Here is a 14,844-nt window from a genome sequence, read left to right on the forward strand (position 1 = left end):
TGATCCTGACCTTTGACCTTTTGACCCCAAAATCAAAAGACCTCTTCCATGCATTAAGTGCAAGCCCTCTACATACACTGATCAAAGTAGGTGGCCTAGAACTGAAATTATTATCCAAATACATCTGCTAAAGTTCAACTTAGTAGTCAGCACTCTGATCACAATGCATGTATATACGGTGAACTGTTTGTGGAAAACTGATAAGTCATTTTTTGAGCACATTAATAAATACCTATAGACATTGCATCAATGCAACTTTTAGGACATACCAGGTAATTACACAGAAGTGGTTGCATTGTTCACAATTTCTTATCTAAGCACAAATATGAATTGCTTTGCATTAAGATATCACATTTCAAAAACATATCAATTCATATTATCTGTAAACATAACAGATTTAACGGAAGGTTACATTTGCTGAAGAAAAAAAAATAAAGATGAATTATACTCACAGCACAAAAGCCCTAAAAAATGTTCAGCAATCCAATCTAAATTTAGATCTTCTGTTATGAAATCCAGGTAGTACTAAGTTAAAAATGCAGCTGTTTAAGGTGAAAAGCTTGGTTAATGATACAATACTATTTGAACTCTCTGCCACTGAGAATAGTTTCTCTCTCTCTGTCTCTATTCTTGCTGCCATATTATCAGTATTCTTTTGTCTTAAATCTAAGCTGATTTCACATTTAAACATTACATTTCAAATTTAGATGATTGTTGATGGAAACATTCTCTTCAAAATATTGGACACTTTACAGACTTATGATACATAAATTTAGTATGTGAGACAAATTTAGGTACATTTGATTGATACATAAATTTATGTGAGACAAATTTAGGTACATTTGATTGATACATAAATTTAGTGAGACAAATTTAAGTACATTTGATTGATACATAAATTTATTATGTGAGACAAATTTAGGTACATTTGATTGATACATAAATTTAGTACATGAGACAAATTTAGGTACATTTGATTGATACATAAATTTAGTATGTGAGACAAATTTAGGTACATTTGATTGATACATAAATTTAGTACGTCAGACAAATTTAGGTACATTTGATTGATACATAAATTTAGTATGTGAGAAAAATTTAGGTACATTTGACTGTCACGTTGGATTTATATAGTTAGCTGTAAATGCATCAGAATAGATGTATCTGTGCTTCGTGAGGGTTGGAGAGAATACGCCAATAACAAATATAACAAAGTGTTGTAATTCTCAAGATTATCAAGACTAATGCAAACCTTACATGGCTAAGTATACACTGATTACACAAAAAAGCTTGGAAGATGCAGATAATGCTGACAACAATCCAACTGCTAATATAATAATAATAATAATAATAATAATAATAATAATAATAATAATAATAATAATGAGGACTTTGTATAGCGCCTAATCTTTAGAAGTTCTAAGTGCTTTACAACATTAGACAACACCTATAAGATAAAAAACATAATAATATTATTACAAAAACAACAACATGAAATTAGAAAAACATTATAATAAAAAAAATAATTTAAAAAAAATAAATAAATTAAAAAAAACACGCTGAGAATATTTCAGGTAGGAAACATTATTAGGTCTTTAAGTTTGTTCTTGCAGTCGAAATAAGTGAGTTTTGAGAGCCCTCTTGAATGTGATCACTGTGTCTTTGTGTCTAAGTTCAGTGGGCAATTCATTCCACATTGCTGGGCCCTGGTATGCAGAAGAATGCTGTCCGTATGCCTTTGTTTTCATAGTGGGAATAATGAGTATACGATTGTCAGAAGAGGAGCATAACTATCTTGCTGGTGTGTACACATGGGTGAGGTAGGATAGGCATGTTGGACTAGTGAAATGTAGCAGAGAAAACAAATTTTGTGTTTGATTCTGGATTGAATGGATAGCCAGTGTAGGGTACAGAGCAGTGGGGAGGTGTGCTCTGATCGTGGTACTCTAAGTATGATCTGAGCAGCTGTGTTTTGAACTTTTTGAAGTTTCTGGAGTAAATATTGAGATGAACCAGACAGAATTGAGTTACAATAGTCCAGTCTTGAAAGTACTAATGAACACACAAGTGTTTTAGTGGCATCAACTGAAAGATATTTGTGAGCTGAGCTGATGCGTCTCAGCTCAAGATATGCAGCCTTGCATATGTTCATGACATGTTGGTGCAATGTGAGAGTACTGTCCAGAGTAACACCTAGGTTTCGTACTGATTGTGTGAATTTAATGTTGGCATTGCTGATATTTATGTTTGAGGTAAAGGATGTGAATGAGAAAGTCTTTGTGTTGTGATCAGAATGGTCTCAGTTTTATCATCATTCATCTGCAGCTTGTTACATGTCATCCATGATTTCACATCAGAAATGCACCTCTCTACACCTTGGATGGTAGCATCAACTTCAGTTGGGTGGCTAGATTTGTATATTTGGGTGTCATCAGCGTACAACTGGCGAGACACTGGATGATGATCTATGACACTTGAGAGCGAATGAGTGTACAGAATGAAGAGAACAGGTCCAAGAACAGACCCCTGTGGAACACCACAACATAGATCAACTGGGCTGGAGTGTATTCCATTTGCAGACACAATTTGTGTCCTGTTGAGCAAGAGGACTTGAACCACAGTAAGGCTGTATCATGAATGCCAAATACATGCTAGAGACGGTGAAGTAATATATATTCATGGTCTATTGTGTCAAATGCTACAGACAAATCAAGGAGGGTGAGGACTGTAATCTTTCCGCTATCCAACGCAGAGAGAATGTCATTAACTACTTTTAGAAGAACAGTTTCAGTACTGTGGCAAGGGTGATATGCAGATTGTACATTGCTAAAAAGACTATTTGAATTTAGATGAGATACAAGCTGGGATAGAACAACCTTTTCCAAGATTTTTGATATGAATGGGAGATTAAAAACTGGGCGGTAGTTCTTTAAATCATTTTGGTCTAGTGTTGGTTTCTTCAGCAGAGGCTTTACAATGGCAGTTTTGAAAAATGATGGGAATTCCCCAGATGAGAGAGAGGTATTAATAACATCAGTTAGTGAAGGCAATACTGGATCTAAGCACTCAAACAGCAGTGATGTTGGAATTGGATCAAGTTCACATGACTTTGATGCACTCTTCATCAGGATTGTATGTACGAAATCCATAGAGACCGGTTCAAATGCTGCTAATAGTTGCCACTCAAATTCTGTATCCCAACTGTATGGTGATGACGAGTCAATTGAAATTGTGGTGTCAAGCTTATCTCTAATGGTTTGTACTTTGTCACGGAAAAAATCTGCAAACATGTCCAGAAGGTCTACTGGAGAGAAGGTAGTTGGAAGTGGTGTTGATTTGTTCCTTGACATTAGCTTGTTAGTAATCTCGAAGAGCTCTTTGTAGCTGGAACTTTCCATGATCTTAGCAGTGTAGTGGGCTGATTTTTAGTAGTGTAGTGGGCTAATATGCAACAACAGCAACAACAAAAGAAAAGTCATACCTATATTTAGACTATGCTAAATTCCAATGAGCCAAGGATTCACCCTTTTTACAGTGAGGCATTTTTAATTCCAATAGCCCTGCTGCATAAGGAGGTTACCAGTATAAACAGGAAGGCAGGCTGTCAGCCATGTCCATTGATAACAATGAAATGACTCTGCTCTTGGTGATGAGGGGCATTTGATAATTTCTGTTACAGATAAGGTAAATAAATAACCTTACTAATTAAATACGTACACATGCTTTAATAAGAAATCCCCCTCACTGTGTCCAAAATTCAGGTAAAATAGATATTTTAAGCACTTGATCACAGTGTAGTTTGAGGAAGGGAAGCAGCTGCAAAAATGTGCAAAACATCATAATTTTCATGGAAAATATCATCATTAATGCCTAGTAACTTCTTGCCACTTAACATTGTGGGTCAAGTCAGTGTCAGAAATGGATCTTATATAGATCTTATATGAGTGGTATTCGGTGCAACCATACTGAAAATAAGAGTAGACATCTCCAAAAGATGTGAGCTCCCAACCAAGTTAAATGAAGCTTGTAACCAACTCTTCTAATACTGTATGAACATACACAACATATGCACACAACATAGACCCTAATCTGCCATTGCAATAATGTTGTTTGTTCTACTGATTACTATTAACAAACTGTACAGATCCAGATATGCCAGTGCATTATGTGACAGCAGATCTGGATCTATGCAGTTTGCAGCTAGGACTGACCTATAAACAAGTATATATGGTTTTCTCTTTAGATTCAAACCCTCTTACTAAAACAGCCATTAGCATAAATGTTTTAGAAACACAAATATGCCACAAAACCAGAGTACTATAATGAGTTATTGTACACTGGATGCCCACCCTGTGTTTAACAGTCCTCTATATAGGCAATAGTAGGGAATTTTTAACTTTGCAGAGCTTAGACCAGCATGTCTAAAATGACCCTAACCTTTGGTCAAGATGTCTACTCTTAACTCATTAACCCTTGGCGCCTCATTTACGTGTCAGGAGGTAGTAGCCTACTTCCGAGTTCTTTAGCATCAAGGTCACTTAAGATACACTAAAGTGGGTGGTATTATAGAAAGGTAGACACATGTAGCTCCACAACAATACCAAATAATCTGGAGTCACAGTGATGTTGACCTTTGAGTTTTTAACCCCAAATCAATAGACCCCTTCCATAGTTTAAGTGCAAGTCCTCCACAAACTGTCAGGTATGTGACTAAAGTTATTATGCAAAAATCTGTTTTCTTCTTGAAGTCACTGTTGACCTTGACCTTTAACCATCTGACCCCAAAAAGCTTCTTTCCTACCCAACATACAAGTCATTCACAACTTTTGATGAAGGTACATAGTCAACAATTGAAATATTTGTGCAGAAGCCATTTTTCTTCTTTAGTTATAGTGACCATCAACTTTGACCATTCTGCACAAAATTAAATAAATTTCTTCCTTACCTTCAGTGCAAGCCATTTACAAAGTTTGATCCAAATGTTATAGTGTGAAGCTATTTTTTTCCGGCAAAGTGACCTTGACCTTTTAACCTCAAAATCAATAGGATTCTTTCCAATCCAATGTATAAGTCATCAATAAACTTTGGTGAAGTTGCATCGATGAAACTTAAACTTTTGTGTGGAAACCATTTTTTTCCTATCTGTTATAATGACACTGACCTTTACCTTTACACACCATAAGCTTCTCTCTTAACCCAAGTGCAAGCCATCCACAAAGTTTGTTACTGGTCTGCATTGTAAAATTCTTATTATGCAGAGACTATCTTTTTCATTTTGTCATACTTACCTTGAATTTTGACCTTTAGACCCCAAAAAACAATAGGATTCTTACTGTTCCCAAAGTGCAAGCCATTCACAAAGCTTATGGTAGTTTTAAATGGTGGACATTTCAAGTTATTGTGCTGAATGAAATTGGTGGACTGACAGATACTGTATATACAAGTCCAACTGCAAATTGCACAGACCCAGGTATGCTGACACATAATGCACTGGTAGATCTGGGTCTGTGCAGTTTGTTGGAGTAGTCAGTAGAAACTCAGATCCTAATCTGCAGGAGCATTATGGCAGATCAAGATCTATGTTGTTTGCCATCTGACTTTATAAGTGAATATATATGGCAGATGGACAGAATCAGAAAATAATATGGTCCACCTAGGAATATCAAAATGGGAATAAAATACTAGTAAATGTTTTTTATTTGTTTTTAAGAAGATATCTACATGTGCTTTTCTGAATATGAAGAAAGGGAACAACAGAGTTCATTTGCTGACAAAGGATGGCTGATGTCAAAATATACTTTGCGAATAGCTAAAGTTTTTGGGAAGAAACTCTGAATCTATTCTCCTTTGGCATGGGCTATAGAATAGACAGTAAGACCCAATGCACTCTCCTGGAAGAAACAAATGTGTCAAATGGAGATAACAGTCCAAATGAGATCATGGAGTTCTTAAAAGAAACTGCCAGAAGTAGAAAATTTTGACCTTAAATTTCAATGACTACCATTTTGGCATTTTCTTATGAAAGTTTATTCTACATTTTTGCCATTAATCTTCTTCTCAAGATACTCTTGGTCGGCAGGGTTTGACTTCCTTCCTATCATCACCTGTAATGTCTGCATTACATGGCTGTCACAAAAAGCTTGGAAACCCAATGCACAAAAGAACACCAAAGGGAGGTGTGAATCAAAGCTGGCCTTTTTGCCATGATGGCACATCAACCCATATTTCATAGCAAGTGTAGGATAAAATAACAAATAATGATGAATAAAGTTGCATATGGACACAAGACTTGTTGAAAATTAAGTCTCCTTTTGTTTTACCAAACTGAAATGAAGATGCCTTGGGGTTAACTAAATATGGATTTTCTGTATTTCACTCAATGAGGCTGACCTACATTAGGTCATCTAAAGTTCTCAGAAACTGTATGAAAGCTTAAAACCATGCTTTAGATTATAAAAAAATATTTTGAAGAAATGTAATAGTTTTTATGAATCTTGACACAATTTTCATATATTATCCTTTATAATATCATTTACTGGATGGTCATCATAAATGAATGACTTGGTGTTATACTGAGCCTAATGCCCCCCCCCCCCCAAGTAAAACAGAATAAAAGTAAAAAGTCCAGCCACTTTGAGTTTGGACACAACCCAAGTGTTTCTAAAGACTTCCATGACCCAAGCAACATTTGTCACATCAGTAAAACAGCTCATCCAGAGCTAATGTTTTTTGCATTGCCCAGACTAATAACATTAAATAGTTTCTTTGATCCTGGATCTCACATCAGAATAGACATATTCAGGCCCTGAGATAAGTGTTGTATTGAACCAAATGCCAAAATTCTTTAATGATTGCCATTTAAAATACTGCATACATATGTCTGTAAATCAGATCCAACTGCACACACCCAGATCTGCCATCACATAATACACCAGCATATCTCGGTCTGTGCAGTGTGTTAGGAATCCTCAGTAGAACAAAACAGAACTGTCCATATGTTTTGCCTCTTTGAAATAGGTAATTCATCAGTATTACTTTCATTTTTCTCTCAAAAGATATCAAAGTTAACAGGATAACTTTTCGATATTTTTCATAAGATAATTTTGTTAATAATGTATAAGACAAAATTCCGATGGCATCCCATTTGAGCAAGAAAAACTTTCAATATTTCTACATAGACTATTAAGTCTAATGTTCCTTTTTTTAAGAGTTTATTCGGGAGGAACATGCAATATTTCGTACAAGAGTCCCTCAAAGAGACTGATGCTCTACTGTCCAAAAAAGAATCTCCAGGAATTCAACATAAGACCATTTCTTCTTTTTAACTGCTGAGTGCTGAAACCATAATCTCTGATATTGAGAGATAAGATTTTCAAATCTGCCACTCCGGCAGTCATATTGGCTGTAAGATCAGCATCATTTTCATTTATGACAAACTAGACACCATGTATTTAGGTCAGATGAGCCTCATAGTAATATGTCTTTTCATTTAAGACGAGTCAGCAATAACAAGATTTTCATGGCTGCTGTGGTGGCCATACTGGATGTCGTCAGATCAACACCCTTATTTTTTGTACTAAATATCATATTACAAGAGGTCTTCTGGAAAAAATCTGACACTGATACGACTTTCTATCTTGGATAAAAAGCAATAAGATTTTTAAGATGGCCACTGGGGTGGTGGCCATACTGGATATCAGATCAGTACAAAATTTATTTAATTCCAACTAAACACTATAAGAAATCATCTGGATAACATGACTTTCCATTCAAGAGGAGTAGCAGTAACAAAATTTTCAAGATGGTTTTTGTGGTGGCCATACTGGATGTCAGACTGGCTCCAGTTTCATTTAAGACCAAGTAGACACCATAAAAGGTCATTTACTGAAAACCATGTTGATATGACATACATTCAACAGGTACAATAATAACATGGCCACTGTGCTGACCGTATTGGATGTGACAGCAGAATACTTTTCATTTCAGACCAACTAGATATCATAAGAAGTCTTCTAATGCAAACCCATGTTGATATGCATTTCCCTTCAGGAGCAGCGCTAAAACTATTTTCAAGATGGCTGCTGTAGTGACCATAATGAACATCAGATCAGCCTCATTTTTTAGAGAAACATGCATGTTGATCCAAGAAGAACCATTTTCATGTAGGATCAACTAGACATCATAAGAAATCTTCTGCTAAAAACTCCATGTCACTGTGACTTTCCATTCAGGAGTAGGAATAATATTGATTTTCCAAAAGGCCAAAATAGTGGCAATATTGGACATCAGATTCACATCTTTTTTTATCCAAGACCAACCAGACATCTTTTAGTGAAAACCCCATGCTGATATGACCATCAATTCAAGACAACTAACAATAAAAAGATTTTCAAGATGTCTACTTTGGTAGACATATTGGATGTCAGAGCGGCACAATTTACATTCAAGACCAACTGGATCTTGGGATGAAAATGTGTGTAATGTTTCATAGTAATCCTCCATGCAGTTTAGGAGGAGTAGTGCTGGTGAGATGGACACTAGATGAGAGACAGCAGCCTATCATATAGGCTTATGTGGTCAGAGCCAACAAGAATTTCTCCTGTATTTGTTTGACAAAAATTGATGTTTTGCACTTTTTTTTTGGCTCTACCCCCCCCCACTGTAATATGTTATCTTGTTGTGTTCTGTCCAAATTACAATGTTAGCCAGTTTACCCCGCCCTTTTAATCCCATCATGCAGCATGCTTATAAGATTTATTTATATGCATAATGGAATAAAGACATAGGTCTATTGTCCAGTTTCCCTGAACTAAATGTAAGAAAGGCTTCCTAAACTACAGATTCCATCTATTTTTATCATCACAAGTCTTAACCAGCCATGTTCTTGAGGCTATTCAAATTATATATATATATATATATATATATATATATATATATATATATATATATATATATATATATATATATATATATATATATATCTGATACTACCCTTAAATAGTATTTGATTCTCTTGACTTGTATCATAACCAACAAGCTAACATTGTTATAAATATTTAAGCAGAGAACTTGCAGAAGACTTCAAATAAACATATGCACATGGCATTTAATTCTGTTGGCAGGTTTTCAGGCAAAACAGTAAGGTTATTACTAGCAGTTGTTTTAGATCAACAAATGTGCATATGTACCTGACAGTGTATTGTATATACTCATCTGTAAGTCCTGTCCGCTGCAAACAACACAGACTCTGATCTGCCATCATATAATGCACATGCAGTTCCGGGTCTATGTTGTTTACTCTACTGATTACTCCAAACAAACTGAATAGACCTAGATTGCTGGTGCATTATATCATGGCAGATCTGGATCTTTTCAATTTGCAGTTGGATCTAACTTGTACACACTTACATGCAAGCATATATGGTAAGTGATCTCTGCAAATTTGCATTTTTCTGTGACCTGTCCATGATATATGAACAGAAAATTGATTTCAAATGTATCTTTAAAGGTTTTGGTCTTTTTCACTGAAAACTGAATCCCTTAAATGAAAGAATATGTTGAGAGCTTTAAATATTGATGCATATAACTTGAAAAATATGAGTAAAAACAACTTGTGTTACTTTTGATCTCCACGGATATCTGATAAGGTATTATTGTAATGCCCATGACTGTACAGTGCCTTTTATAAGTAATATATTTTTGCTGGAAGGTTCAAGATCATTCAAAATTTTAATACTGTTTTAATCTATAGTCTCTCATTATTCTGACCTTATTACATGACATTTCAACAAACAATATAGGAGTAAGTTATTGAAGTTCTTCAAAATTTATCTATGTAGCCAAAATTTGATTAAATCATTTGCATTGGATGGGACTTGCTATAATCAGATTAAAATGATAAAAATATTCAAACCATCTTTGCAGCCTCCAGAAAAATTACAATTTGAATATCAGATATTAAAATTAGATTAAAAAGATAAAATTATTCAAACAATCTTTGCAGACTCCAGAAAAATTGCAATTTGAATATCAGATATTAAAATTAGATTAAAATGATAAAATTATTCAAACAATCTTTGCAGCCTCCAGAAAAATTACAATTTGAATATCAGATATTAAAATTAGATTAAAATGATGCAGATATTCAGCATAAGAAGAATGTAAAACAACAATACATCTACATCACCACCCAACCCCACCCCACCCCACCGAAGTGTCTGTTTGGGGTAATATACAACATAAGAAGCCTTTCAGTGAAAACCTCATGTTGATATGAGCCTCTATTCCAGAGAAGCAGCAGTAACAAGATTTTTTTAAGATGGGTGCTGTGGTGGCCATATTGTATGTCCATATGTATCATTTTAATTTAGGACAAACTAGACATCGTAAGAAGTCTTTCCGTCAAAAAAATCCCATGCAGATATGACTTTCCATTCAGCAACAGCAATAACAAAATTTTCCAGCTGGCTGTCATAGAATCCATACCTGGACATCATATCAGCATCATTTTCATCTAGGTCCATTACAAGATTTTCCAGCTGACCACTTTGGTAGCCATATTGGATGCCCAACTAGACCATATAATGATTGTGTATGTACAGTTTCATGGCAATTCTCCAAGTAGCGTATATAATCAAGAGTCAAACTGCAAAGTGCACCGACCCAGATCTGCTATTGCATAATGCACCAGCAGATCTGGGTCTGTGCAGTCTGTTAGGAATAATTAGTAGAACAAACAAAATAGACCCATGCTGTCATGTGCATTATGATATGACAGATCAGGATCTTTGTTCTTTGCAGTTTGAGTAGACTTATATACAGGTAAATAATGTAGGCCAATCAGAATATAATAAAACTCAGTGCAGTTTATGCTAATTGCTAATGCATGGATGGATGAAAGACAACAGGCCTTCCCATAAAAATTCTTTGGTCTATGACCAGTGGAACTAAAAATCAATAAATTCAAGAGGCAATCAGATTTAGGATGTAAATTTACAACTTATGAATCAGATTATTCTTCAGACTATACTCATTTCTGATTAATTTTGATGAATTTTCTTTCAAAATGACAAATTCATATCCACACGATAGGCATGTTTCTCAGCTGAGTTATTAGACTACATCATTTTTCCCATGAGAAGGCCAACAAGAGGCCAAATTAATTTGGCAAAAGTATGGAGTAGGCTTATTATAAGAAATATACATCTTTTGTAAAAATGTGCCAAAATTTTAACACTTGGGAGTGGGAGTATCATAAAGGATGGGCAGAATGAACACTATTCAATTATCAGATGTAACTTATTATTTAAATACTTGCAAAAGTAAAATGATAAATTGGATGCCTATTGCAGTATGTATGCTCACTTAAAAGTCAAGACAAACTGCAAACATAGATCCTGATCTGCATAACATAATTCACCTGCAGATCAGGGTCTATCTTGTTTGTTCTACTGATTACTCCTAACAAACTGCACAGACCCAGATCTGCTGGTGCATTATGCAATGGCCAGGGTCTGTGCAGTTTGCAGTTGAACTCATTGTATATGGGGAATATATATGGTATGCTGCTTGTTTTACTTATTACTCCTAACAAACTGCACAGATCCAGATCTGCTGATCCATTAGGAGACAGCAGATCTGGGTCTGTGCAGCTGGTAGATGGACTTGTGCCATCACATAACGCAATGGCAGATCGGGGTCTGTACAGTTCTGCAGCTGGACCTATCTTGTAAGTGGGTATATAGTACATTAATGCTTTTGATGTGATGTGATGTGATTATGATTTTTAACGTAGCTTTAACAATTTTTCAGTCATATTGCTATGATGTCTGCAATGTGGCAGTTTATAGTGATGTCTAGCAGTGGGGCATTATGCTCCAGACATGTAGCATGATGTCCCACCCAGTCGCATTATCCTGACACCAGGCCGACCAGTCCTAACACTAACCTCTTAATGCTGAATGCCAAGCAAGGCAGCTGTTAGTACCATTTTTTAAGTCTCTGGTATGACTTGGCCAGGGATCGAACCCTCGACCTCCTGCATCCTAGGCAGACGCTCTAACCACTAGGCCACTGGAGCGGTTAATAATGCTTATGAAACACTGGATTTAATATCACTGGGTAAGTGGTTATACAGTAAATTAATGCTTATGAACACTGGATTTAATATCACTGGTATGTTTTGATCATTAATTTATTATTTTTGCTTTAGGAATTTAGAAAGCTCATTCAGTATGTAACATTTATGATGAAATACTTCCTCACATTTATTACAGAGTAAAATTCCTTCAACCTTCATTCAGAGTTCACACTGGTATGAAACAATGCCTATTTGAATATTGCATTACCTTATAAAAGTTTAACTATTACCATCATATGTGTGTTCAATTTTACAGCTCTAGCTTCATACACTCATATGCTGTTTTTGTACACGCGTGTAAGTTGAACCAAACTACACAATGCACCAGAACACTCTTGTGGTCTAGTGGTTAGAGTATCTGCCTCGGATGCAGGAGGTCGTGGGTTAAATCCCTGGCCAAGTCATACCAAAGACTTACAAAAAATGGTACTAACAACTGCCTCGTTTGGTGCTCAGCATTAAGAGGTTAGTGTCAAGACTGGTCAGCCTGGTGTCAGGATAATGTGACTGGGGCATCATGCTACATGTCTGCTGCATGATGCCCCAATGCTAGACATCACTATAAACTGCCACACTGCAAACACTGTAGCAAAATATGACTGAAAAATTGTTAAAGCTACGTTAAAAATCCAAATCACACACACAGTGCACCAGTAGATCTGGATCAATGCAGTTTGCTATGAGTAATCAGTAGAATAACAAACATGGACCCTGATCTCCCAGCATAATATAAAATGGTAAATCGAGGTTTCTTTGTTTGCCTTTGGATTCAACTTGTAAACAAGTATATATACAGTACATAAATGAAGAATTTTCATGAATTTGCAGACCACAATGGTCATTTCTGTTGCATTTCTTTGTCAGACTTACCTTTGCCAATAGTCATTTCCTCTCGGAAGATGGTTATTGAATACAGTAACTTCAGCACACCATTTTTCAACTCTGCACACATTTGATAATTTAAACGCTGAGAATCTTGTAACAGATGACAGAAAAGAACTCCATTGGGGTTATTTGTCTTAAAATCCAAAGAAATTTGTTGATCCTGTTCTTGTGTGTAAACTGGTGAAAATGAAATGAAAGATCTCTCAGGAATGTTAAATGTCCACGACTTGGTCATAGTTTGTGAGCTGGACAAAATCAGTGAGTTTGATAAAAGATGCACCAGGCATCCCAGCACTAGATTGTGAAATTTGTATCCAGCAAACTCCATTTTCCGTCATGAATCTAATCTGCAAAAAAAGAAGAGTAGAATAAATAGAATTATATGTAGGAATTCTTTATTGAATCTGCAAATCATCTTGCAGCATGCTTCACCAAACAGCGCACATCTACACACAAAACTGTTTTAACTCTTGGGCATAATACAAGAATCCAAACTAACCATTTCTCATTTTTAACCACTATCTTTTGAAACCACCTGAAATTATTCTTAAGCAAAAACAAGATTTTCATGTTGGCCATCATGACAACCATATTGTATGTTAGACTGATACCATTTTCATTTAGGACTATGTATCTTCAGATGTCGTAAAAGTCTTTTGGGTGAAAACACCATGTCAATATGATCATCCATTCAGGAGAAGTAGCAATCAGATTTTTAAGATGCCATCATGCTGGCCATATTGGCTGTAGTATCAGCAAAAATTCATTAAGAAGCAACTAGACATCTCTAACAAAACACCAAAAGAAGTCTCTCAGTGAAAACTCCATTTTGATTCACCATACATACCATAAAGCGAAGTAACTAGATTTTCAAGACAATGTCCATATTGGATGTCAAATTGGCACTATTTTCATTTATGACCAAGAAAACATCATGTCTTTTGGTGAAAACTCCACATCAATATGACCAACTGTTCTGGAGGTGTAATAGCAAGACTGTCAAAATAATTCAACATAATAGATGTCCAAGTAGCAGCCTTTTTCATTTTTGACCAACCAGACCTTGGGATGACTGTGTACAATTTCATGACTCTCCTGCAAACAGTTTTGGAGGAATAGCTATAACAAACTTGTTCTAACAGATAGACAATGGGCTACGAACATTTGATTATCTCTTCTGGTCTAAGACCTGTAGAGATAAAGGAAACATGTCACATAGGTAATTATTATGCGAAACCTTAACAATTGTCTTAGCCATACATGGAATAATGTGATGAGGTCTGAAAAACAAAACTGCAGGACTCTAGCAACTACCTTTCTACTGGTAGTTATATGTAACACAATACAAAAATGATAACAGAGTGCAAAAAAAGAGCTGCATTATACTTAAGCCTGCAGAAGCCATATATTTAAAGGCAACTATAGGTACTATATATTTTGCATATGCTATAAAAAAACAATACTGCCATAAAATACACACCAAATATACTTGCTTATGAGCCAAGCCCAACTACAAACAACATGGATCCTGATCTGCCAGTGCAAAATACTACACCAGCATATCATGGTCTAAATTGTTTATTCTGGTGATTACTACTAACAAACTTGCAGACCCAGATCTGCTTTCACACTATTGCAGTTGGACTCAACATCCCTCCCTCCCTCCATCCATCCATCCATCCATTAATCCATCTTAATCCATCCGTCTATCTATCTGTGGTATACCAATGACTCATTCATGAAGTAAAGAAATCCTGTTATTCACTTGTAAATCTTGCTTTCCCCTAGTGATACTGCACACAGCCCTTCTTGCCTTCTTA

The 14,844-nt window shown here is 35.6% G+C and overlaps 1 protein-coding gene across 1 annotated transcript in view; it reads right to left on the reverse strand.

Annotated features, from left to right (window-relative positions):
* Positions 1-14,844, reverse strand: part of LOC149807292 (axotactin-like) — a 228,898-nt gene that overhangs the window by 176,322 nt on the left and 37,732 nt on the right. The window contains exon 2 of the mRNA XM_089964906.1: positions 13,010-13,371. Coding sequence (XP_089821032.1) covers positions 13,010-13,352 — 343 coding nt within the window. The 5' untranslated portion in view covers positions 13,353-13,371. The remainder of the gene's footprint in view (positions 1-13,009; positions 13,372-14,844) is intronic.

The sequence above is a fragment of the Sinohyriopsis cumingii genome, chromosome 1 (genome assembly GCF_028554795.1).
Source record: "Sinohyriopsis cumingii isolate HCF-2022 chromosome 1, ASM2855479v2, whole genome shotgun sequence".
NCBI classification, from domain to species: Eukaryota; Metazoa; Mollusca; class Bivalvia; order Unionida; family Unionidae; genus Sinohyriopsis; species Sinohyriopsis cumingii.